The sequence below is a fragment of the Ipomoea nil genome, unplaced genomic scaffold (genome assembly GCF_001879475.1).
Source record: "Ipomoea nil cultivar Tokyo-kokei standard unplaced genomic scaffold, Asagao_1.1 scaffold2653, whole genome shotgun sequence".
Classification (NCBI taxonomy): domain Eukaryota; kingdom Viridiplantae; phylum Streptophyta; class Magnoliopsida; order Solanales; family Convolvulaceae; genus Ipomoea; species Ipomoea nil.
Window position 1 is genome coordinate 3,638,040 of NW_017619081.1, and position 27,660 is coordinate 3,665,699.

The following is a 27,660-nucleotide window of genomic DNA, read 5'->3' on the forward strand; positions in this document are numbered from 1 at the left end:
TAATGGAATTAACCCAAGCACAATTCATCCCAAAGATGGATAGCTAACTCCACAACGAAACTTATATGCCAACTAAGGAAGTCACTTAGCACGAAGAGTTTACACTAAGCTCCAAAAGAATTACTACCAAAGAAAACATGCCAAGGATTGCCAAGTAACTCGAATAGACAACAACGAAACACAAGACAACACCCAAGACAAGAAAGAACACGATACTTGCGAAAAACGAAGATAGACTAGGGGAAAAGGGATTACCTGCCCACTCCTCTTCTACCAAACCTTCAGACTCAGCCTGCGATCACGCCATCACGAAGACCCTCCCAGGTGGCCTAGCTCCAACTGCTCCACGACCCGAACTACCACCCGATGCTCCTCCGGCTCCCGGGGGCGGTGACAACGCTCTCTGACCAACATGCTGGGGACACTCCGCGACTTTGTGACCACGATCTCCACATCGGTAGCACCTGAATGCTTGACCATTGCAATCTTGGCCCGCGTGCACCTTCCTGCATCTATGGCAAACAACCGTCTTGGCTTGATCCCGATGCTCCATTCTGTTAGGTCCTTGAGATGAAGATGACACGTTCTTGGCCTGGAAACTCGGTCGTGGCTTCTTGAAGGTGGAAGAACCTCTGCCCTCAGTCCTCTTCCTGGCTAGCTCGTACGATCCTCTCTGAAGCTGTTGAACGCAATACAGATCCGCGGCACTCAAATACGCATCCTTAAGGGAACTTGGCCTACTCACCGTCAACGCTTTTCGTGCCTCATAATTCAGACCGGCAACGAATCTCTCAACCTTAGCAAGCTCCGTAGGCACAAGCACCCGAGCAAAGCGGGCCAACTCCAAAAACTTCTTGTGGTACTCAACCACAGATAGGGATCCTTGCTGCAGGTGAAGGAACTCATCAAACATGGCGGCTCGCACATGCGCTGGGTAAAACCTCTCGCTCATCCTGTCCTTCAGCGCGGACCAACCAAACTCAGGCTCTTCAAGAAGGGTCGGACCTTCTTGGACCCACCACAGATCCTCTTCTTGGGAAAAGTAAAACGTTGCCAACTCCACTCTTCTCTCTTCGGGGCAACCCACAGCTGTGAAGATTTTGTCGAACACTCCTAACCATTCTTCCAAGACTACCGGGTCTTCCTCACCGGCGAAGGTTGGCGGCCTATGCCCCGACACCAAGCGACCTATATCACGGTGCCCAGCAGGTGGAGGAGGCGGCACAGCGTGATTGTTGTTCAGCAAGGCTTCACTGAGCGTCTGCATTGTCTATGTCAGCTGGTGGAGATTCTGAGCGAGCTGCTCATTTGTCGGGGTCTCCGGGGTGCGTGCTCGGGGACGAGGAGGCATCGCAAACTTCTACAACAACAACACGGTTACCAAAAGATAACAAACAAGCAAAGAACAGAAAGCAACACTTAGCTCACCGCACAACCTAAAGTCCGAAGCCTATCACTTAGATTCTTAAGGTCCCTTAAGGGTCTCAAACCACACTTAGCCAATTAGAAAGTCTAGACTTAACTCTTCCTAGGCTCAAACCTAGGCTCTGATACCAACTGTAACACCCCCTAAAAACATGCTATAAAAAGCCTTAAAACATGCAGATAACGAAACTAAACATTCAACACAGCGGAAGTCTGAACGATAGATAGATAGGTAAAGTCTGAAACACAGGGTGTTATGCCACGTTCACCATAAGGATGAACGCACAGGCAATATCTGCAATGTTCACAACAAATCCCATAAGTTCAAAGTTCTACATCTACACTGGCTCACAGGCCACAAAACGAGAGGGGAAAATCTATTCTAGCAAGTACTAGACCTCGCGCTCATCCAGACATCACCTGAAAAAACACAATAAAACATGGGACGACACCCGGTCAGCGAATAATGCTGGTAAGCCACCAATACATGTGAAATATCATACATAGTAAGATATACATTGTAAAGCCATTTTTGAAACAGAATACATATATATAAGTGCAAAAACCACGAGTAATAGTCAACACAAGACTCAACACTCTTAACAATAACACGGGAACACATCCCAAGACCACAAGAAACAACATGACTCACAAGAAGAGTCAAGGCATGATCTATCATCACTCAATAGATCAAAACCCGGCAAGCACAACGCAAAGGAATAAGACACACCCAATGGCAACAAATGCCTTTGTGACTACACACGTCACATGAAGAGAACTCACAACAACGGCTACACAAGCCCTCGTGACATCACCCATCACGAGTTGATATGCCTTCGTTATGCCCAGTTCCAACCTTGTGGCTACCCCCAACCTTATTTCATCTTCCAACCATTACCTCTAGGAACCCTGTACAACCAAGTCCAACATTTTCCCTCTGAGGACCGTCGTCCCCATTCGCCAACGACCGCCAACGAGACCACCAATTTCATAGTACACGAGGGTACCGATCACACACACGGCAACACATGCCTTCCCAAGAAAATACGTGAACCTGACACACAGGTCACAACTCCATAATCACGTCACGACCACCACGAGGACCGCTGCAATACCTTGGTGACTAGTGTCCCATACCACTAATCGTGCAATCCAAGTAAAGCCACGCACACATCACACCTCAACAGGAATCAATCAACGGATCACAACGAAGATATGAAACCATACTCAATCAAGGAATGGATCACAGTCCAACAACAACAACGATGAATAACACAAGTTATCATCAACCCATAAGAAGGTACGAACAACACACACGCTAGCATTAAACACCGAACTAGCATGCTTATCAAACGGGTAAACCAAACGTAGTTCCGAGGAACACACAAGACTCATCACGGTTCAACGAAACACAATGTTGAACACTTAGCACGATTCAAGACACCAAAACCTACATGGATACCTACCATATAGTTCTAGACATACGAAACATCAAGAAGACACTCAAATAGTTCCACAAAAGAACATCGGGAAGTCAAAAGACCAAATACCGAGTCAAAAGAATCACGGGGAACAAATCCCCGCCATCACCACAATATGTACTTGCGGGTAGGCCCACAAGTAGGCCTCTACCCGCGGTTCCGCCAGCGGCTACAGGCTGCCCGGCCATTGTACCCCGCGAGTGGGCGGAGGGTTGGACCCCTACCCGCTGTTCCGCCCGCGGGTACAACCCTGTACCTCAAAATATCCCTTCGGGGATTTTCAACTCCATGCTCAAATTCATGTCCAAAACATGCCAAATCTCACCAAATACAACAAAATGACTTGAATCAAAGGTAATGCAAAGCAATGGCACAAATTCCCAAATATAAGAAATGTTGAATCTTGGAAGCAACTCTTGAAGTCTTGGCAAGGCTCCAACTTGGGCTTGGAAAAAAAGCTACTCACCTTTTTAGAGAGAAGGTGGAGCTAGATTTTTAGAAAGTGTAAGGATAGAATGAAGATGGTCTACTAGGTTAGGTTACAATACTAACACCATGTGAAAGGTCAAGAATGCCCTTACTAACATTAGGAAGTGTAAGGATCAAGGGAACTCCTTACAAAGCTCAAGGTACAACTTTGACTTTGGGGTTGACTAGTCAATTATTAGTCCCCAAGTATTGAATTTTCAGGATTTTAGGAATTAATTCACTAATTGAAGTAGGATTAATTACTCAATTAATCCGTTAATTGAATTTGGATTTTGGGGTGTCACACATACTTCTAGAATTCTAGAACAACTTCACATGGACCTATTTGGACCTACTCAAACGGAAAACATAGGAGGAAAGAGATATGTCTATGTGACAGTTGATGATTACTCACGATTCACATGGGTAAACTTCCTTAAAGAAAAATCTGAGGCATTCACAACCTTCAAAACACTCATCATCAAAATGAAAAATGAAAACGATGGAAGAATAGGGAAAATCACCCGTTTAAGAAGTGATCATGGTAGAGAATTCGAGAACACAAAGTTCAAAGACTACTGCATGGAAAATGGAATTCATCATGAGTTTTCCGCCCCAAAAACACCTCAACAGAATGGGGTAGTCGAACGAAAGAATCGTACCATCCAAGAAATGGCAAGGGTTCTTTTAAATCACAAAAGATTACCATCAAAGTTTTGAGCTGAAGCAGTAAACACCGAATGTTTCCTAACAAACCGAGTATTCATACGAAAGGAAACCAATATGACACCCTACCAAATCTGGAAGGGAAAGACACCAAACCTAAAACATACACATGTCTTTGGCAGCAAATGTTATATATTAAAAGATAGAGAGCCTTTGGGAAAGTTTGACATCAAAGGAGATGAGGGATATTCCTAGGACACTCCTCAAACAGCAGGGCCTATCGAGTATTCAATCTCAGAACAGACAGTGTCATGGAATCCATAAATGTTGTTATCAATGACACAACGTCAGAAAATCCCACCACCGATGATGAAGAATCAACCGTTGTTGAAACAACAGTTCCAACACCACTGGAATAGAAAACTGAAACAGAAACAACACAGAATGAAGAAACAAAGGATACTGAGAAAATTGAGGAAAGTCACACTACAAATGACACAAGGATTCAGAAAAATCACCCAGTAGAAAACATTATAGGTGGACTTAATGAAGGGATCAAAACCAGAGGAAAGAAACGAGATTATCAAAAAATGGAAGAAGGAGACTATTGCTACACCTCCAAAATAGAGCCCAAAAACATCACTGAAGCCTTAAAAGATGAATTTTAGGTGGAGGCTATGCAAGAAGAATTACAACAATTTGAAAGAAACAACGTCTGGGAATTAGTTCCCAAACCAGAAAACGCCAACATCATCGGGACAAAATGGATCTACAAGAATAAAACTGATGAACAAGGAAACATAACAAGAAACAAAGCCCGACTAGTAGCACAAGGATACACACAAATTGAAGGGACAGACTTCGAGGAAACCTTTGCCCCTGTAGCCCGAATTGAATCAATTCATCTCCTTATAGCAGTGGCTTGCATACTCGAGATAAAACTCTATCAAATGGACGTGAAAACGGCGTTTTTAAATGGAAATCTAAAAGAAGAAGTCTATGTTGCTCAACCAAAAGGATTTGAGGACCCTCATTTTCCACAAAGTGTATTTAAACTCAACAAAGCACTATATGGGCTAAAACAAGCACCACGAGCTTGGTACGAACGTCTCACTGAATTCCTAGTCAAAAAGGGTTACAAAAGAGGTAGTGTGGACAAAACCCTATTCATCAAACACTATGGCCAAGACATTGTTATTGCCCAAATCTATGTTGATGACATAGTTTTTGTCTCAACACTTGAACACCACAAAAACCAATTCATCACTAACATGGAAGGAGAATTTGAGATGAGCATGGTTGGTGAACTAACCTACTTCCTAGGTCTACAAATCAAACAACAAGACCGTGGGATCTTCATATCACAAAGCAAATATGCAAAGAATCTAGTTAAGAGATTTGGACTAGAAGAAAGCAAAGTTGTCAGAACACCAGTTCCAACAACAGAAAGAATCTCAAAAAACATTGAAGGAAAACAAATTGTGCAAACCCTATATCGAAGCATGATAGGAGGTCTACTATATCTAATTGCTAGTAGACCAGATCTAAGCTTTGGAGTAGGGATATGCGCAAGATATCAAGCGAATCCTACTGAACATCATCTAAAAGCGGTAAAAAGAATCATTAAATATGTTAAAGGAACCACCGAATTAGGAATATGGTACTCTTTCGATACCAATCATCACCTATCAGCCTATTGCGATGCTGATTGGGCAGGAAACATCGATGACAGAAAAAGCACCTCAGGAGGATGTTTTTTCCTAGGAACAAATTTAGTATCTTGGATAAGCAAAAAACAAAATTCTATATCATTATCAACAGCAGAGGCGGAATACATTGCAGCCGGAAGCTGTTGCACACAACTACTTTGGATGAAACAGATGTTAGAAGATTATGGAATACATCAAACAACTATGACCATACATTGTGATAACAAAACTGCAATAGACATCTCCAAAAATCCAGTGCAACACTCTAGAACAAAACACATCGACATCAGGCATCATTTTATAAGGGAACTAGTAGAAAATGAAATCATCAATCTCACACATATCAATACAGAAAATCAACTTGCAGATATACTAACAAAGGCACTTGATGGAAATAGATATGCAAAATTAAGAGCAGAAATAGGACTGTGTACTTTATGAACAAAATACTTGGGTCGGTTTCATTATTTAAAAAAAAAAAAACAAAAAAAAAGAGCCATAACTTAGCATGATCCATATACCGTGAAGTGTCAAGGGGCCCATAACCCAGCTAACAATAAAAGCCCATAACCCGGTCCACTTCAGATAAATCCCTAAATTAAATAATCGTGGGTATCCGATTAAGTCTTCTCACCCACGATCATCTCCCACACTTCACAACAGAGAAACAATGGTGAAGAAGAGAAATCAAAGAAAAGGAAAAATACCTCGGAGAGGAACCACACCACAGTACGCCGTCTCCGGAGTTCCATCGAATCCAGTATGCATCGAAGAAGAAGATCTCACCACCATCATCATGGACCAGGTCCCCATCTCGCAAGTTCCATTTGAAGAGGTTCAAGAACATCAAAACCCTAACCCAGGTAATCTTACAGATGAATTACATGGAGATTTTACAATTTGCCTACCCACTATAAATGAAACTGGGGACAACACTAATTGTACCCAAGTAGAGGAAGAACACCCCATGGTCGGAGTTGTTGAACCATCATCTCCACCTCCTCTGTCCGACAGAGAACAGAGAAAAAGAAGAAAGTCTGACCCCTATGAAGGGGCAGATCCGAGAGCAAAAAGACCCAACGATTTCCCTATCTCTGCTAGACCCCCTCGAATAACTCCTAATATACCTCCCCCAAAGCAGAATAATCCCAAGAAACAAAAAGAAAAAATTACAGAAGAGGAACAAGATTGGGTTCCCGAAGACTTAAGCGAAGCCTCTGTTTGTGATAAAGCTCATCCAGAAAAGAAGAAAAAGAAATTAGGTATTAAGGAAAAAGGAAAACAGAAAGTAGTTAGTGATGCTGACCTGTCAAAACTACCCAAGCCCTATAGTCCAAAATTTCTGTCTAAAGAAAATTCCAAAACATGGAAAAAAATTCTTGGAGAAAAAGGTCATCAGTCAAAAGCTCCTAATACTAGACAGGCTGGAAAATTGTGAACAAATCACTGAGGTTCTAACAAAGAACCAACTCTCAGGATCAGTTATCAATATTGATCCTTATGAAGAACAGGCTGTCAAAGAATTTTACTGCAACCTCACCAAAGACTCATCATCTCCTAGCAACCCTATGTATGGAAAGGCATATCTAAGAGGGAAATTCTATGAATTCAATCCAGAAATCATCAATAATCACCTAGGAACAACCAGTGAAGAACAAGGTGTTCAAATAGAAAGTGAACAGGTTATTCAAGAGCTTACAACTGGAAATGTGAGTTTTGATAAAAACAAAATCAAGGCTGCCTCATTAACAAGCAAGTATGCTATACTACAGAAAATTGCCCTTGTGAATTGGATGCCCTCTCTGCATGAAACAACAGTTAAGTGGAGTCTAGCAGAACTACTGTACAAAATAGGGAAGGGAATCAAAGTTAACATTGGAGACATTATGTACTCACAGATTACAAACTTGACAGAAAGTAGTGAGTCAAAGGCTTCCCTCAGTTTCCCTAATCTGATCTACTCTATTCTATCCAAACAAGGACTGAAATCACATGGACCGAAGACACAAGTCAAGACCATAAACACAACCATGAAGCTGAAAAAAGGGGGACACCAAAATGATCTCAAAGCCTCTATCCCAACTGAAGATCCAACAGATCAGAAAACCCTACTAAAATACTTCGAGAAAAGACTGAATGAATTGGAAAATTCAGAGAAACAGATTCTAAGGAAACATATGGAAATCAAGGAGGAAAAAGCAGAAGTCCTACAATGGCTACAAGCTCTCAAACCAGACAATAGAGAAGAGGAAGATAAAACAGAAGAAACTCAGAAGAATGACCAAGAAGGAAGTGATAAACATGATGATAGCTCAGAAGAAGAAAGTCAGAAGAATAATCAGGAAGAAGATGTTGAAACAACTGTTTCAACATCCCCTGTATAATTTTAGCAAAAAAGGGGGAGAAGGAGAAAAGGAGAAACAGGCAGACAGCAGGAGAAAGGAAACAGGCAGACAGCAGGAGAAAGCAGCTGGGAGGGAAGCACCTATATTTTTTTTGAAAAACTATCATGAAGTATCTAGCCTCTTTTTGCATGATTATGTCTCAAGAAATTAAACTGTTTGTAAACTGCTAATGCTCACTTTATGGCTGTCCTAGTAACAAGCAGAAGTAAAAATGCATTCTCTCTTGATACTTTTCTATCAACAAGAAGAACAGAGAACAAACAAAGGGGGAGTCATTTCAAGGAAAGCTAACTGGGGCATTCTCTCTTAATATTGCTTGTCATCAACAAAAACAGAGAACAAATTAAGGGGGAGATATCTCAGAAATTAAGTTCTTCTGAAGATCAAGGTTTTTGCAAAAAATTGACAAAGGGGGAGAATGTTGACTTTTAATGAATTGTCAAAGATCATGTGCAAAAATCATTCCCTAATCTCAGAAGATTTCAAGATACTTATTCCTGTTAGAATTAGGATTAATAAACCTATTCACAATCAAAGAAAGGATCTAATCCTATAAAAGAAGCCTCTCTCAATCACATGTATTCATGCTTTCAATATCTAATTATGAGTCACGAGAGTCGTTGAGAAGAGATACCCAAATCCCCTTGAAAAGTAGTACAAGTGTTTAGGTCACAATAGTCTGATAGGAAAAGATCATCATATTGTGTAATCCCCGTTCCCTAAACAGTGTACTTTGAATATTAAGCTTTTAGTGGATTTAGGCAAATTCTCAACTTGAGAAGTGCCTCGCAGATTAGGATTGTTTGCCCGAACTGCGTTATAAATTGATTGTGTCACAACGTCAGTTTTAACATTACTGTGTGCATCGCTTATATAAATTTCACTTTCAACTAAGGTGTGAGACCTTAAAAGTGAGGAAATTTCGCCTTTGTAATCCTATACTTTCTTGCTGATGGACCTAATTAATCTTGCTTAAGTTTCAAAGAACCTTCTTCCCTGTGCTATATATACTATCGGTTCAACAATTTAAGTGGGTCATATTTCATTACCAGCAATAGTGATTCTAATTTCTAAGCTAACCTTTTGACAATATAACTAACAAGAAAAACTGTCAGTTTGCAATGATATATATGTTTTATGTTTTTCTTAACCCATAAGACTTATTACCGCGATAGGGTCATCCTTAACACCAAACATGTGGAAACAAATACGATAAAATAAAATAAAGTTTAAAAAAATAAAAACAAATAGAAACCAAGTGTTTAAATTTGATTATATGTAAAATGCATCCTTAATATATAACAGATAAATTTCTTGATGCCAGACATGACTTCAAAAAAGAATAAATTAAAAAGAATAAATTCCGTCGCCATTCCGTCGCGAAACGCGATTCGCGACGGAATATTGCCATTTCCCGACGGAATTTTTCCGTCGCGATTCGCGATTTTTCTTGTAGTGTAGTGTATGAAAATTACTCATATTCCGTTTTACCCCATAATATTTACTATTTATTTATCAAATTAACTCTTTCTTCTTTATTTATTTTCTTTAATATTTGAACTTAGTTTTTTTTTTTAATTTTTAAATTTAATAGTACTTTTAATGAATTCTGTGAATATATAAATTTTAGAACAAATTTTACTTTTAGTCATCGACTATAGTGACATTATCACATTTAATTATGTTCTTTTAATTTTGTCACATTACGCCTTTGACTTTCATTACATTATTGTGTGGACCATGGTTCACATAGTGTTGTATGGATCATAAAAGAAATTACATTTTTAATACACTATAAGAGTACATTCTTTGTGTACTGAATGTACATTATATAAAGTAATGTACTTTAGTATTCAAATAATGTACTTTCCCCGAATACATAGTACATTTTTAATATACTTAAAGTACATTATTTGTGTATTAAATATACATTATTTTATAGTATACAAAATATGGTCCACACAATAATGATTGAGTGATAGGTCAATCAATCATTATTCCATGGACTAGCTGTGTGGACTATACGTAAAAAATACATTTTTAATATATTTAAAGTACTTTATTTGTGTATGTAAAGTTATTATTTCATACATTTTTAATATATTTAAAGTACTTTATTTGTGTATGTAAAGTAATTATTTGAGTAATGAAAGTATATTATTTTGTAAACTATCAAATAATGTATATTCGATATACAAATGAGTTACTAACTTATTGATTAACTATCAAATAATATATATTCGATATACAAATGAGTTAATAATATATTCATCCAAAACATGTATATTCACTAGTGAAAAATAATGTGCATGCCATAATTACTACTAATTGATCCAAAACACACAAAAAATGACTTAAAGCAAAGCAAAGAAAACAAAGGTAGTATGGAATATGGGCAGATTCTGGTGAATATTCTTCAATTCCACAATCCTAAGAGTTGATCATAGTGCAAGAGAAAAGAAAGGACATGCATTACAAACACCACTAAGATCGAACTAACGAGGAAGTACATTTGTACCATATATAATTGCCTTGCCATTATTTTTTTATTAGTGATAGCGATGTTCATTTATATATTATATATTTTGTTATAATAATAATAATAATAATAATAATAATAATAATAATAATAATAATATTATTATTATTATTATTATTATTATTATTATTATTAGTAATATTAAACCAAGTAGTTAGTTAATTGGTTAAAAATAATGGGAGTAATTATAGGTGCAGTACATGGCCATGATGTTAGCTTTACATGGAGCATTAATTCCTTAATTTTAGCATTTGAGTTATCTTATCTAGTATAAATTGTCTTTGTATTCAAGCTTTTATTATCAATCAAGTTATCTATTCCCCCCTCTCTCTCTCTCTCCTCAATATATATAAATATAATATATATACATATTATATTTAATATATATTATAGATATATTACATTATATTTAATATATATTATATTTAATATATCTAACATTTGGTATCAGAGCCAGTCAACCTTTCAACCCCGAGATATTGTTCATAGTGAAATATGGCTGCAAATTTCAATATTGTATGGACGGGTCCCAAATTGGACGGGAAACTCGATTACAATTATTGGCAAATTATGATGTCCACACATTTGCAAGCTCAAAATCTTTGGAGCTTTGTTGATCCCGGTCTACCCGAAGGAGCTGATGCAGCCGCTATACGGCGAGATAAATTGGCCTTGGGTCAGATTCACCAAGGTGTTCATTATTCTATTTTGGGGCAATTAGCTCGTGCTCAAACAGCAAAACAAGCTTGGGACATCTTAAAGGTGTCAAACAAAGGAGTCGATCGGGCACAGAAGTATAAGTTGCAGTCGTTGAGAAGGTTGTACGATAATTGTGAGATGACCTCTACAGAAACAGTAGATGCGTATTTCTCTCGTCTTATTGATATGGTGAATAAGATGAGGCTATATGGAGATACGATTGAAGATGGTGCAGTGGTTGAAAAAGTTCTTCGAACTATGCCGATGAAGTATGACCATGTGGTGGCTTCGATCACAGAGTCACACAAAACTGAGCTCTTATCAATTGCAGAGCTGAAAGGTATGGTAGAAAGTCATATTGACAGGATTGCGTCAAAATCGGAACCACTAGCAGAAGAAGCTTTGAAGAGTCAAGTCACCCTTAATGTGACTGGCACTAATCAAAGAGGTGGAGGATCTGGTAGAGGTCGTGGAAGAGGAAGAGGAGGTTTTGGTGGAAGAGGTCGTGGTAACTTCAACCAAGGAGGAGGACGTGGTAACTCCAACCAAGGAAGAGGTGGAGGTAATACCAAACAAGGTAAATTTCCATTTCATTGCTACAATTGTGGCAAGTATGGGCACAAGATTGCGGATTGTTGGTATAATGAGGACAACAATCGTGGAAATCAAGCAAACATTGCTGAAAAGTCTGGTGAGAGTTCTGAAACTTTACTCTTAGCCAGCGATAGTTTTTCTGCAGATAAGAACATATGGTTCTTGGATACTGGGTGTAGTAACCATATGTGTGGGAAGAAAGAATTATTTTCCGAACTAGATGAATCAGTCCGGTCTGAAGTAACGTTTGGCAATAAGTCAAAGGTGCCAATTTTGGGAAAAGGTAAAATCTCTATTCAATTGAAGGATGGTACTCACAATTTTATATCCGATGTGTTCTATGTTCCTGAACTACACCAAAATTTGTTGAGTTTGGGTCAGTTGTCAGAAAAAGGATATAAGATACATATTGCTCAAGGGTGTTGTACCATTGAAGATGCTAAAGGAGTTTTGATTGCAAAGGTAAATATGTCCCAAAATCGACTATTTCCTTTGACAATTAAGCATACTCTCCTTGATTGCTTTAATTCTGAAGTTTGTGATGATAATTGGTTATGGCATATGCGGTGCATTTCCATTTCTCTGGGTTAAACTATCTCGCGAGAAAGGAACTTGTTTCTGATTTACCTGTTGTGAATGTCCCTGATCGTATCTGTGAGATTTGTGTGATTGGGAAGAAGCATAGAGATCCCTTTCCTGTGGGCAAGTAAAGGAGAGCTACAAAACAGTTGGAGATTATTCACTCAGACCTATGTTCATTGGAGGTTCCCTCACATGGAGGTTGTAAGTACTTTATTACTTTCATTGATGATTTCAGTAGAAAAACATGGGTTTACTTTCTGAAGCAAAAGTCTGAAGCATGTGATGTTTTCAAACAATTTAAGGCTTTTGTTGAAAAGCAAAGTGGTTATGAAATTAAAATCTTGAGAACTGATAGAGGTACAGAATATATTGCCTGTGATGATTTTCTGAAGAAGAAGGGTATTCAACATCAGATGACAGCTAGATACACTCCACAACAAAATGGAGTAGCTGAGAGGAAGAATAGGCCTATCATGGATATGGTAAGGTGCATGTTGAAATCTAAGGATCTGCCTAAACCTTTTTGGGCGGAAGCTGTTGCTTGTGCTGTCTATGTGTTGAATAGGTGTCCAACTAAGAGTGTCCGGGATAAGACACCCGAAGAAGCTTGGAGTGGGAGAAAACCCTCTATCAAATATCTCAAGGTTTTTGGATGTTTGGCATATGCACATGTGCCAGATCCATTGAGAAAGAAGTTGGATGATAAAGGTGAGAAATGCATATTCATTGGTTATAGTGACGCTTCAAAGGCTTATAAACTATACAATCCTGAAACTAAAAAGGTTGTTATAAGTCGTGATGTCACTTTTGATGAATATGGTGCTTGGGATTGGTTAGCTAAAGATGAAAGTTCAGTTGTTATTCCTGCTGTTGAAAATATTGTTGAAGAGCAACCGATTCCAGATAATGTCCAGTCTCCTTCACAGCCAGAGTCGTCAGTTCGACGATCTCAGCGCGAGCGCCACTTACCAGCTCGCTTGCAAGATTATGTTTTGGGTCATGATAATGACTTGTCGGATGAAGAGATTATTCAATTTGCTCTTTTTGCAGATTGTGACCCTTTATCCGTTGAGGAGGCTGCTACAGAAATTCATTGGCTTAAGGCGATGGATGAGGAGATTCGTGCCATTGAAAAGAGTGGTACCTGTGAGTTAACAGATTTACATCCTAGGAAGAAGCCAATTGGAGTAAAGTGGGTTTATAGAACGAAATACAAGTCAGTATATCCAACTTGAAGACGGAGACATTTCTTAAATTGAAGAAAGAGATATTGGGATGACCAGTATATCCAACTTGGTTTAAAGGATGCAATGTTATAATAATAATAATAATAATAATAATAATAATAATAATAATAATAATAATAATAATAATAATATTATTATTATTATTATTATTATTATTATTATTATTATTATTATTATTATTATTATTATTATTATTATTATTATTATTATTATTAAACCAAGTAGTTAGTTAATTGGTTAAAAATAATGAGAGTAATTATAGGTGCAGTACATGGCCATGATGTTAGCTTTACATGGAGCATTAATTCCTTAATTTTAGAATTTGAGTTATCTTATCTAGTATAAATTGTCTTTGTATTCAAGCTTTTATTATCAATCAAGTTATCTATTCCCCCTCTCTCTCTCTCTCCTCAATATATATAAATATAATATATATACATATTATATTTAATATATATTATAGATATATTACATTATATTTAATATATATTATATTAAATATATTATATTTAATATATCTAACATATATATATATATATATATATATATATATATATATATATATATATATATATATATATATTTATTTATTTATTTATTTATTTATTTATTTATTTTATACATATGCGTTGAATATATAATTAAAGAGATTAGAATGTTGGTATTGGTTGTAATGAATAAAAATCATATTCTGAATTTGAATTATTAGATTTTGCACTTTGTTATAACGTTGAAGACTTAAAGATATAGGGGTAGCTAGGTCATAATTTGAGTGAATTATATTATTTGACTTTAATCATTAACATGAATTATAATGATCATGAATAAGGATTATTATTTTTTAGACATGAACTTATGACCTTGAGATAATTTTTAGTTTAAACCAAGAAAAAAAAGTAAATTCAATTTTAATCGGTATTAATGCAAATAACAAGAAGCAATAATATAATTTAACATTTTATTATTAATATTTAAAAATCTTTAAAGATGTCAACTACTATGTAGTGTGATTACACACGTGTTACCAGATACTACCTTGTAAAGAATAATCCGTGTTTCAAAAAAAAAAAAAGTTTCCTATACTACTAGAAATAACACTTTTAACGTCGATGTTGGTTTTTGGGTTTTCAGGCCCAGGGAGGTCCAACACAACCTTAGTTGGTGGATTCACCTTTCACACAGAATTGTAAAAGGAAATGGAAATACTTCTAATGGCTTCGAGTGTGTCTCTCTTTTCTCTTGGGATGAACCTGTCTCCATTACAAGGGTGGAGGAGCCTTTATATAGCAGGCTCCCCTCCTGCCGACTTGAAGGCCATTAATGACTGACTTCAAGGCTAATTACAATCGTCGAGCCGTTGGGCGCCGTTACCGGATTGGTCAACGGCTCCTTGGATCCATAACGGTCTGACCGAGTCCTGCCTTGAATGCCTCCAACGGCTCCGGGGCCGGCTCTTCTTAAATGAGGCCTCTCGACGCTCGCCTAACGGCTCTGAGCCGTCCCTTCGTGGACTTGGGCCTGGGCCGACTCCTGGACTCGGCCCAAGTTCCCACTGGGCTTCTTTCACTGCTAGCCCCCGTTCTTTATCTTGGATTCCCTTCTTGGGCCAATCCTTCTTGGGCCGGGGTTCTCACCCCATCAACTAGTCCCTCACTTTTCCACATCCGGTCCGCTAATCCGGATTTGGAAAAGTAGTAACCGATAATCTTTCTCAATCTCCGAATCCATGCATTGAATATCCTTTATGACACCCGGATTCTCTGCCATTTTTCCGGATTCATCGGAACTGTTTCGATTCTCCTAGCTCCATGCGGCTCCTATAAATGGTCTCTTATTCTCCTCGTCTTATCCACTGGTCCACCATGGGTCGCTCGCCTCTGAAAGGGAAGCGGATAGATTTCGGCTCTCCTCGACGTCCCCTTCTTTCGAAGCGGACTCGACCTGAGAGGGAGAGCAAGAAAAAAGCTTCTCGTCCGACTCCTCGGAGATCTCCCGCTGGTGCTACCTCCTCAGTTTCTCAGCCGCCGACCCCGCCTCAGCGCGAGGTCGTGCCGCCCTCACTTCGTCCGTCGACTCCAACAACCGCCAGGGTGACTTCTCAAGATGGATCCTTCGTGGAAGTGGCCGTCCCCGAACAACTGACTTTCCGCATGACTTTCTCTATTCCCCTGGATGACCCCAACGGGCCAGTCACGGGTCTGATGGACGATGGGGACTATGCTCGTTACTTGGAGGCGTATCATGATGACGAGGAGCCTGTGGATCTGCCGCTCATGCCATCCTTCTGGGATTCATTCTGCCCCTCTCCCCCCTGGGCCATCGGGGGGAAGGTTCTTTGGGAGCGACTCCTCCTCACCCGGCGAGTGATCACCTTGACCAGTGTTGGCTTCATGTTTCCGAGGGGCTTACTTAGGAGCATTTTAATTATCTTTGTTGTAATAAGCTCCCGACCCATTGTATCCCCTTCTTTTCAATAAACTGCTATTGTTCTGTCCTATCTTATATCTCGTATCGTGTCTCCCTCCGGCCGACTGGTTGAGGAGTCGGCCACATCGTCAGGCCTTTTTTCAGTCTGACATCTGCAAGATTCCCCATATCTTGGGTGAATCTAGTCTTTTCTGCACGGCGTGCGAATCTTGCTCTTCCCGAGCGGAATTGATGGAACTAATCTCTGACAGAGATTCGCATCTTCCGTCCAATCCGGCTCAGTTATGTCAGTTACAATTTCCTCCGTGATTCTCGCCTAGGTATTCGCTTTCATTGGGCTATATAAGGACCCTTCATGGTTCGTGCAAATCACAATACATCCCATTTTCGAAAGCACGGAGCTATGAGCTACAAAGACGGTGGTCGCCGCTGGTCTATTCGTAACCAGGAGCATGCTCAACTGGAGAAGCTGAAGCAGAAGAGGCTAGCTAATGGAGGTCGTCTGGTGGGCGACTCGGCCTCAGACCCCATTGTGGTGCCCCCGGACATGCTGGACCTGATGTGCAAGGAGCCTGCCGTCGCGGAAATGGAACTAGTGATGGACGACCCAGTTCCAGAGGAGGAAGAAGTGTGGGAGGTTCCTCCGCTTTTTGGGGTGGCTATGTCTCCAAGCGCCCTAGAGAGGCCCCTACAAATGGTCGATGATGGGAAGTCGGCTGTGTACCTGGACGAGGTGTCGGAGCTTGAGCCGAGTCCTCTGCCTTTCCGACCTCAGTACTTCTTGGAGGGTCCTCCGCCAGCTCGCCCGTCAGAGGAGAAAGAAGCCAAGTCCTGATCTACTTTTTTCCTTGTATCTTGCCTCTGGCCGAGTCCTCGGCCTTGTACTTTTCATGTTTTATCGAATAAACTGTATGCTTTTCGTTTTACTTGATACTTGTACTTTCTTTGATCGACTTCCACTCCCTCCCTAACGGGATCTTTCTTGTTGGGGAGTTGCCAGATCTGGTGGTCCGACTCCGAGACTGGAATCTTTTCGCGAGCCTTGCTTGCGTTGACTGACGGACCGGATTCCTTCGGGTTTTTCTGGAAGCTTCTAACTAGACCCGGTGGGCCCAAAGGCCGCGGCCTACTATGGGCTTCTGGCTTAGCAGGCCGGGTTAGTGTTACCGGACCAAGCCTAGGGTAGACACGCCGCCTGCAGGCTAGCCCTAGGCCTGAACCGTCTTTCCGCCTTCCGAGGCATTAATTACGGCGTCTTTTCACTTCTTGTCACCCTTCACTTCTCTAATGAGAGGGTGACACGTGGCCGTCCATTGGGATTCTCCCCCCTTTTAAATAGCCATCTTCTTCATCTTCCTCTCACTTTTCTCTCAACTCTCCCTACTCAACGTCAAGCACCTCCGATCCTCTTCTGCATTTTCCTCCGTCCACACACTCAGGTTGGTAAATGTCTTCCTCCTCACACTCTTCTTCTTCTCGTCGTCGCTCGGTTGATAACCCGGCGGCGACTTCCCCGTCTTCTTCTTCTCCTTCCTCTTCTTCTTCTTCTTCTCCTCGTCGCATGGAACTTCCGGCAGATCTTCCATCGACGTCTTCTCTTCTACCGACCCCTTCTTCTTCGGGGGCGGTTACTCCTATTAGCCCCGCTCCCCTAACGACGGTGGCGGCTCTGCCAGACGGTGCCGGACGGCCGCGAGGCAAGTTCGATTCAATCGTCCGGCCGCCCGGGCCACCGTCCGTCGTTACCGCGGCGGACCTGGACATGGCCCGCTTTTTGCTTGGGCCTTCGGCCTTAGTTTTTGCCCCAGATGGCCGGCCCATTCATGACCCGCCAGAGGGTTGTGTGGGTATTCATTTGCACTCGGTTGCCTTCGGCTTCCGAGTTCCTCCATGTCTATTTCTCTCCCTCTTCTTCCGCCACTATAATTTGGTTCCGGGTCAACTAGTGCCCAATTCTCATCGCCTCCTCACCTACTTCATAAATCTCTGCCACTTGTAGCTGTGTGAGCCAGATCTGGACCTGTTTCGGTATCTCTTTACCGTGAACAAGGTTGGCTCGCACGCGCCGGGCTTTGTTCAGGTTGCCGCTCGTCCGGGGCGACAGCTTTTCGAGGGGTTGTCCGACTCCATCAAGGACTGGAAGCCCCTCTACTTCTTCGTTCGCCCCACTCTTTCTTCCTTCACCTTTCCGACCTTGTGGGCGGCTGCTTTATTCAAGCTCTGCTCTCGGCGCGCCGTCTTCTCTCAAGATGCGATCCAGGGTGGCGAGTTCTTGAGGGGCTTTGGGTCGTACTCTGTCAAGTACTGGTCTCGGGTCCGAGCTATGGCCAAACGAGGCTTGCTGCCAGACGGCGCGGCCACCTTAGGTAGTTCTCCCATACCTTTCTTTTTCCTTTCTTTTCTTGTCTGACTGTTAACACTAATCTCTCTTTCTTACAAGTCCTTACGACTCCGACTCCACCAGCTCCGACGAGGCTGCCGCTCCGACTCCAGAGATGGCGGACAGAGCTGAAAAAATGAGACGTCGACTGACTTAACGCGCCGCCGGCGCTGTTGCTGCCTCTTCCTCCCAGCCGTCACCGGTTCCAAAGTCGACTCCTCCACCACCACGTACGGTGGTTGACTTGACGCCGTCACCCGTTGTCTCGCCTACTCGACTGCCGCCTCCTCCTCCATCTGAGAGTCCGAGCTCCAAGCGGTCGGTCGAGCAATCGGATGCGCCGGCTCCGAAGAGGATCCGGTTGAGTCACGAGGTGGACGAGGATGCCCAGATCTGGCAAGGCACCTCCTCCGTCCGCTCTTGGGCTGAACATGTCCTTCTTCCTAAGGACATGGAGGCGACTGGCGCCATGCCGGACGAGTACATCATCGAGGCCTCTCTTCGCCAATCCTACCGCGTGAGTGTTTCCGACCTACCCCTTTTTTTCAGCTCTTTTTCTTCTCGTTATCTGACTTCCTGTCACTTTGCGGAACCTCACTTTCTAGATGGAAATGCGTAGGCGACTGAGGGAGTATAAGAACGGGCTGCAGTTTCTAGCCCTTCGGGTGCGCCAAACTGAGGAGGCTTTCCTGGCAGAGTAGGCTAAGCATGCCAAGTCGGTGGAGGTGCACACCACCGAGATGCTAAGGGTCACCCGCCAGTGGGAGGAGGAGCGGGACAAGGTCGCGACTATCGCTGCGACCTCGGTGGAGGACTACAAGAAGTCGGCGGCCTTCGAAGCGGACCTGAAGGCGGTGGTGGCAGCTCGACAGAAGGAGATCGCCCAGGAGTAGCTGGCGACACCGGAGGGGGATGACTACCTCCTGGATCTGGGCGAGCGTGACTATCGCCTTGGTTTCTGTGAAGCTCAGTCAGAGACTTATGCCGCCCTGCTGGCTCGTGATTCTACCTTCACTCCCGAGAGCTGGGGCCTCAAGCCACCGCTGGACCTTCTTCCGACGACTGATCAGCCTGCATCGACTGTGGATCCGGCCGCTCTCCCCGTGGTGGAGTCCGCAGATCCGGCAGCTCTCCCGGTGGCGGAGCCCTCAGAGCTTGCAGAGCCGCCTCCTCAGGCGGAAGACTCCTCACTCGTTCCTCCAGCTGGACCAACGGCAGGAGGGCAAGTTGAGAGGGTCGACGTCGACACTCCCCCCCAGTAGCTTAGGGCTAGTCTTTTTTAGATAGCCTTCTTTTGTATGGGCTGGCCTCTCTCTCGGGCCTTTATTATTAATGAAATCTTTCTTTGCTCCCTTTGATTGTCTTCATCTCTTTTCCACTCTTGAATTTTCTTAAAATAATTTAAGGCCTCGGGCTCCTTCACTCTGTTGGACTTTCTTAGTCAAGAATTTGGTCTCGTCGAGTCCCTTGGTCAAGGCGACTTCTCTGTGCCTTCTTCACGGAAACGACTAAGGGTCTGGGCCCTTGTCTCCCATCTCTCTCGCCGAGTCCCTCAGTCGAGGCGACTCCTTAGGCTTTTTCTTTACTTAGAAATAGTTAAGGGTCAGTGCCCCGATGTTTCTTGATATACTCGCCGAGTCCTTCAGTCGAGGCGATTCCTTTTGGCTTTTCCTCGGAAACGACTAAGGGTCTGGGCCCTTGTTTCCTATCTCTCTTGCCGAGTCCCTCAGTCGAGGCGACTCCTTAGGCTTTTTCTCTACTTAGAAACAGTTAAGGGTCAGTGCCCCGTTGTTTCTTGATATACTCGCCGGGTCCCTCAGTCGAGGCGTCTCCTTTTGGCTTTTTCTCGGAAACGACTAAGGGTCTGGGGCCTTGTTTCCTATCTCTCTTGCCGAGTCCCTCAGTCGAGGCGACTCCTTAGGCTTTTTCTTTACTTAGAAACAGTTAAGGGTCAGTGCCCCGATGTTTCTTGATATACTCGCCGAGTCCCTCAGTCAAGGCGACTCCTTTTGGCTTTTCCTCGGAAACGACTAAGGGTCTGGGCCCTTGTTTCCTATCTCTCTTGCCGAGTCCTTCAGTCGAGGCGACTCCTTAGGCTTTTTCTCTACTTAGAAACAGTTAAGGATCAGTGCCCCGTTGTTTCTTGATATACTCGCCGGGTCCCTCAGTCGAGGCGACTCCTTTGGCTTTTTCTCGGAAACGACTAAGGGTCTGGGGCCTTGTTTCCTATCTCTCTTGCCGAGTTCCTCAGTCGAGGCGACTCCTTAGGCTTTTTCTTTACTTAGAAACAGTTAAGGGTCAGTGTCCCGTTGTCTCTTGATATACTCGCCGAGTCCCTCAGTCGAGGCGACTCCTTTTGGTTTTTCCTCGGAAACGACTAAGGGTCTGGGCCCTTGCTTCCTATCTCCCTTGCCGAGTCCTTCAGTCGAGGCGACTCCTTAGGCTTTTTATTTACTTAGAAACAGTTAAGGGTCAGTGCCCCGATGTTTCTTGATCTACTCGTCGAGTCCCTCAGTCGAGGCGACTCCTTTTGGCTTTTCCTCGGAAATGACTAAGGGTCTGGGCCCTTGTTTCCTATCTCTCTTGCCGAGTCCCTCAGTCGAGGCGACTCCTTAGGCTTTTTCTTTACTTAGAAACAGTTAAGGGTCAGTGCCCCGATGTTTCTTGATATACTCGCCGAGTCCCTCAGTCGAGGCGATTCCTTTTGGCTTTTCCTTGGAAACGACTAAGGGTCTGGGCCCTTGTTTCCTATCTCTCTTGCCGAGTCCCTCATTCGAGGCGACTCCTTAGGCTTTTTCTCTACTTAGAAACAGTTAAGGGTCAGTGCCCCGTTGTTTCTTGATATACTCGCCGGGTCCCTCAGTCGAGGCGACTCCTTTTGGTTTTTTCTCGGAAACGACTAAGGGTCTGGGGCCTTGTTTCCTATCTCTCTTGCCGAGTCCCTCAGTCGAGGCGACTCCTTAGGCTTTTTCTTGTCTTAGAAACAGTTAAGGGTCAGTGCCCCGATGTTTCTTGATATACTCGCCGAGTCCCTCAGTCAAGGCGACTCCTTTTGGCTTTTCCTCGGAAACGACTAAGGGTCTGGGCCCTTGTTTCCTATCTCTCTTGCCGAGTCCTTCAGTCGAGGCGACTCCTTAGGCTTTTTCTCTACTTAGAAACAGTTAAGGGTCAGTGCCCCGTTGTTTCTTGATATACTCGCCGGGTCCCTCAGTCGAGGCGACTCCTTTTGGCTTTTTCTCGGAAACGACTAAGGGTCTGGGGCCTTGTTTCCTATCTCTCTTGCCGAGTTCCTCAGTCGAGGCGACTCCTTAGGCTTTTTCTTTACTTAGAAACAGTTAAGGGTCGGTGCCCCGTTGTCTCTTGATATACTCGCCGAGTCCCTCAGTCGAGGCGACTCCTTTTGGTTTTTCCTCGAAAACGACTAAGGGTCTGGGCCCTTGCTTCCTATCTCCCTTGCCGAGTCCCTCAGTCAAGGCGACTCCTTAGGCTTTTTCTTTACTTAGAAACAGTTAAGGGTCAGTGCCCCGTTGTTTCTTGATATACTCGCCGAGTCCCTCAGTCGAGGCCACTCCTTTTGGCTTTTTCTCGGAAACGACTAAGGGTCTGGGCCCTTGTTTCCTATCTCTCTTGCCGAGTCCCTCAGTCGAGGCGACTCCTTAGGCTTTTTCTCTACTTATAAACAGTTAAGGGTCAGTGCCCCGTTGTTTCTTGATATACTCGCCGAGTCCCTCAGTCGAGGCGACTCCTTTTGGCTTTATCTCGGAAACGACTAAGGGTCTGGGCCCTTGTTTCCTATCTCTCTTGCCGAGTCCCTCAGTCGAGGCGACTCCTTAGGCTTTTTCTTTACTTAGAAACAGTTAAGGGTCAGTGCCCCGTTGTTTCTTGATATACTCGTCGAGTCCAAGCGGAATTTGGCCGTAATTCGTGCTCTTTTATTCAAGTTTCGAGACTTAGGTGCATGTACATGGCTAACCTCTTTCTACTGGTAGAATTTCTTCAAATGGATGACGTTCCAGATCCGGTGTACGGGCTTGCCCTCCAAGGTTTCAAGCTTGTAAGTGCCGGCTTGGACCAACGCGGCAATACGGTACGGTCCCTCCCATTTGATTGCGAATTTGCCCCCCTCCGTGGGTTGACTCGCCTGCCGGTCTCGTAACACGAGATCTCCGACTTGGAAGGTTCGTGGGCGGATCCTTTGATCTCGATACCTTTTCACGGCTTGTTGGTATTCAACCATCCGGGCACCCGCGGCTTCCCTTCTTTCTTCTAGGAAATTCTTCTCAATTCGAAGGTTTTCTTCGTTCTCTTCATCGGAGTAATTATTGACTCGATGAGTGGGCTCTACAACTTCTATCGGAACTTTGGCCTCGAAGCCATATGCCAGGGAGAACGGGCTCTCGCCGGTCGCTCGTCGTTGCGTGGTGCGATAAGCCCATAGGATTCGGTCAAGCTCATCCGCCCAATTTCCTCCGATGTCTTCCAACTTCTTTCGGATCCCGTCCACTATGGTGCGGTTCGCGTTCTCGACTTGTCCGTTGGCCTGGGGGTATGCCACGGATACCTTGGTGTGACGGATGTCGTGTCGGCGACAAAAGTCGGCGAACGCTTTACAGTCGAACTGTCGACCGTTGTCGCTAACAATATGCTCGGGCAGGCCAGAACGGCAAATCACCTTCTTCCATAGGAAGCGTCGACATTGATATTCGGTGATGGTGGCTAGCGGCTCGGCCTCGATCCACTTGGTGAAGTAATCGATGGCCACCACGCAAAACTTCAAGCTTCCCGAGGCGACGGGCAATGATCCCAACAGGTCGATTCCCCATTTAGCAAAAGGGATGGCCGTAGTGACCGGGGTGTAAAAGGTGGCTGGCCGTGTGTCCTTCCTGGCGAAGGCTTGGCACACGCCACACTTCGCTATCCACTCGATGCAATCCCGCATCATGGTCGGCCAGTAGTATCCTTGGACGACTAGTTTTCGGGCGAGTGTGTGGGCACCCTGGTGGCGGCGCAGATGCCTCTATGGGCTTCGTCCATTATCCTCTCGGCCTCAGGTCTGAGCAGACATTTCAAAAGAGGACCTCCGAATGACCGCTTGTATAGCTATCCATCGAGGATTTTGAAAGAAGGGGCCTTTCGTCGAACCTTAGCGGCGACTCCTGGGTCTTTGGGTAATTCGCCTGTTTCTTTAAACCGTCGGATATCTTCGATCCAAAACATCTCGGGGTTCTTTTCCCGATCCCATTCAGCGCGGGTCACCTGCTAGACTTCCAACAGCGTCTCCTCGATACTCGGCCGACTCAGCTCTTCCTTCTGGCAAATCTTAACGAGGTGGTCCGGCACTCCTTCCAATGCGATCTTGGACAGTATGTCAGCTTCCACGTTGTCTGCCCAAGAGATATATTCTATTACGTAGGCCCTGAACTCTTTTAGCATCTCCACCGCCTTTTCTTTGTAAAGGGTCATTCGGGCGTTCCTAGCCTCACACGTGCCGGAGATCTGCCCCACTACTAATCTAGAGTCGGTTTTGATCCGCAATCGTTCGACTCCCAGTGCCTTGACGAGTCGAAGACCATTCAGCACTGCCTCATATTCGGCCTCGTTGTTGGACGTTGGGAACAAATAACTCAGGGCGTAATACAGTCGGAATCCTTCTGGAGTGATTAGCATGACTCCACCCCCGCAATGCTGTCGACTGGCGGCTCCATCCGCGTGCATCTCCCACCATTCGCCGAGGTCATCTTCCGAAGTGCGTACCTTCTCTTCTTCACTTGCTGTGCATTCGACCAAGAAGTCGGCCAAGGCTTGGCCTTTTATGGAAGGCCGTGGCTGATACTCGATCCCGTACTGGGTTAATTCCACGGCCAACTTCACCAGGCGACCGGACGACGAGGGGTTCAGCAAGACGCTCCCCAAAGGTTGATCAGTCAACACTCGGACATTGTGGGCTTGGAAATAAGGCGCAAACTTGCGCACGGTGATCACCACTGCATAAACTATCTTCTCTAAGGCCGTGTACCGGGTCTCGGCGGCTTTCAAGGAGCGGCTCACATAATACACCGGGTGCTGTTGTAACACCCCGAAATTTTTAAACTTTTGAAGCTTATATAATAAAGGTAAATTCTCATTAAATCCCAAAACATAATATAAAGAGTACGGGGTGCTATGCCACACCTGAGCTAGAGAACTCGGGTGCACAGGTTAACTAACTAATATCCTCAATAATGTAAATGCATAGGCATGGCACGCAGGCCGAAAGGAAACTATCTACTACTACGCTCCAAGACTCTAGCGCGCTCCAGTGTCTACTCCTCTGTGCCTGAAAGCCAAATATATCTGTTCAGCGAGAGATGCTGGTAACCCACTCCAACGTGTTGAAATACAATACATATAGGCATATATATAGATATAAGAAAAAACCATTTCGAAGCATGAAGATATATCCTAAGAGACTCTAGCTTTTAAAACGGGGAATAGACTCCACAGATAGGGATAAGCACAGTCAACAGTCACATAATTCACAAGCACAGGGAACGGACTCGACAGATAGAGATAAGCACAGCCAATAGTCATAACCAAGCATATACGGTTTACTAGCATGTATCCTATGGTCACACTTTCATAACATTCGTAACATCAAACCATCCATATCTCACCACATAGCACACTTTGTTGGCGCCACAGGACCAATCGCATGCCCATACATGAGGGTCAGCGCATATAGCTCTGACACGGCCCCGCAGCACCCTGCCCCATATCGCAACACGGAGGGGTCGATCGCAACCGACCGATGAACCGCAGCTCATCATAATGTTTGATCGCAACCAAACAGTGGACCGCAGCCCAAGAGTAGTCATCTGACCGCAGCCAGGAATATGAACCGCAGCTCATGTAAAACGTTTGATCGCAACCAAACGGTGGACCGCAGCCTGAGAGTGTAAATCTGACCGCAGCCAGCTTCTGAACCGCAGCTCAGGAATAACCAATTTGATCGCAACCAAATTGGGGTATCATGCACACATAACACATAGCAAACACATGCAACCCATATTAACACATTGGGAAAGGGGAGAAAACGTATAACGAAACCTATGCGTGGTCATCCACATACTAGGAATAATCCTAAGGGGTTCATACTTCTTTTACCTAGGCCAACGGGATACCAATTCAACTAGCATGCGATGTATAAGACTCATTTATCCTACGAACGATACCCGAAACATCAAACTAGACTTAGGCATGATAAACGGAGTCCGTTGGGACACCACGGGGGTCGGGGGAACATCAAACGGGGAAGTCGGGATCCCGAAGTGGGAGAATTTCCAGCGGGTAGCCGGTGGGTGAAGGGTCACCCGCCGGCTGCCCGCCGGCGACGGATTTCCGGGCAGCGGGTGCCCGGCGGCCAGTCGCGTGCCCGCCGGCTGCCCGCTGCCGGCGACGTCAAAACTGGCCGCGGGTAGGTGGCGGGTCCCCTACCCCCCACTGACTGTTTTTCACAAATAACGCCCCGGGAACCTTTGTGGAACCCGAAACCATGCTCAAACACCTTTAAACGTAATTGATGATAACACGTAGACAATTAACGGATCAAAAGCAAGAAACATACGTCACATATCCTATCATGCTTTCTAAACATAATTAACACCCAAACATACGAATTCCCACCCAATATATCAAGAATAACGCCATACGAGTTTCACGATACATCCTAGGGCTCTAATTATATTTAAATCATCAAGAACGTAATTCATCTTTTAACACTAAGAAACAATACAATTTATCAAGAAAATCACACAATCATTAGGAATCTAGGTTTATCAAGAATATCACACAATCACAAGAATCTCTTTCCATCATCAAGATTATCAAGATTACCCAAGAAAGCATAACATCAATTATCAAGATCACACCATCAATATCGTAACGAATCATCAATACACATGAATGTACAGGGATGCCTAGAGGGAGATCATAGCTAAGAAAATAGTTTTTGTTGAGACATGGGTTACCTCTTAGCCTTAATTAATTCCTTGGCTATGAAGGGTCTTTCTTTAAGCTTTCTTCTTTCTTGATTTCTCCTAGGGGAATTCTTGGAACTTCTTGTGTGGTGAGAGACTATTGTGGTGGGGGTTCTATGTGCCTCCTATGTCCCCTATTTATATATCTAATAGTCCTAATCAGGGCCCAAATACTATAGGCTTGCTAACTCTATTCCTTTTAGGACTAGGGGTTGGGTTTAGAGGTGAGGGCCCACGGACTATGGTGGGCCTTTTCCTAATTAATTATTGTAATTTAATTCTTTCTTTAGATAATTGGTTAAGTGATTAATTGGTTTTAGGGATCGTAACACGGGGTGTTACACTCTCCCCCCCTTAACGGGAAGCTTCGTCCCCGAAGCTTGGTTCTTGCCGAGCGACTTCCTCTTGGTTACCTGGTGTGAAGAGTTCGGGGTAGCGTTCCTTCATTGTGTCCTTGTGTTCCCATGTTGCTTCTTCGGTCCCATGGTTGGTCCAGAGGACTTTTACCATTTCTATGGCTCGACGACGGGTGGTTCTTGTCTTGGTGTCCAGGATTCTTACGGGTCTTTCTTCGTATGCTAGTGACTCGTCGAGGTCCACGACCTCGGGTTGTAGCACGTGGCTTGGGTCATGTACGTATTTCTTTAGCTGGGATATGTGGAATACGTTGTGTACTCGTTCTAGTTCGATGGGTAGAGCGAGGCAGTAGGCCAGATTCCCGACTCTTTCGACGATTTCATAGGGCTGAGTTTTCCTTTTCTTCCAAATCTCATTACCCCTCGTGTGGGTGAGATTCTCAACCAGACATTGACCCCGGAGTTGAATTCGGCATGTTTTATCTTTAGGTCGGGGTAGGATTTCTGGCGGTCCTGGGCAGCCTTCATCCTTTCTTGGATGTGTTTGACCTTGGTTATGGTGTCTTGTAGGTATTGGGGCCCTAGTGTCACCGGGTCGACCATGTCCTCCCAACATAGGGGGGTTCTACATTTTTGTCCGTATAGGGCTTCGTAGGGTGCCATACGA

General features: G+C 43.9%; 1 protein-coding gene across 1 annotated transcript; it reads left to right on the top strand.

Moving 5' to 3' along the window:
- Positions 1-6,419: 6,419 nt before the first annotated feature.
- On the top strand, positions 6,420-8,133 carry LOC109154744. Its single transcript, XM_019302471.1, has 2 exons — positions 6,420-7,140; positions 7,226-8,133. Exons 1-2 carry the CDS (start codon positions 6,420-6,422, stop codon positions 8,131-8,133), a joined length of 1,629 nt encoding a protein of 542 aa, XP_019158016.1.
- Positions 8,134-27,660: the final 19,527 nt, after the last annotated feature.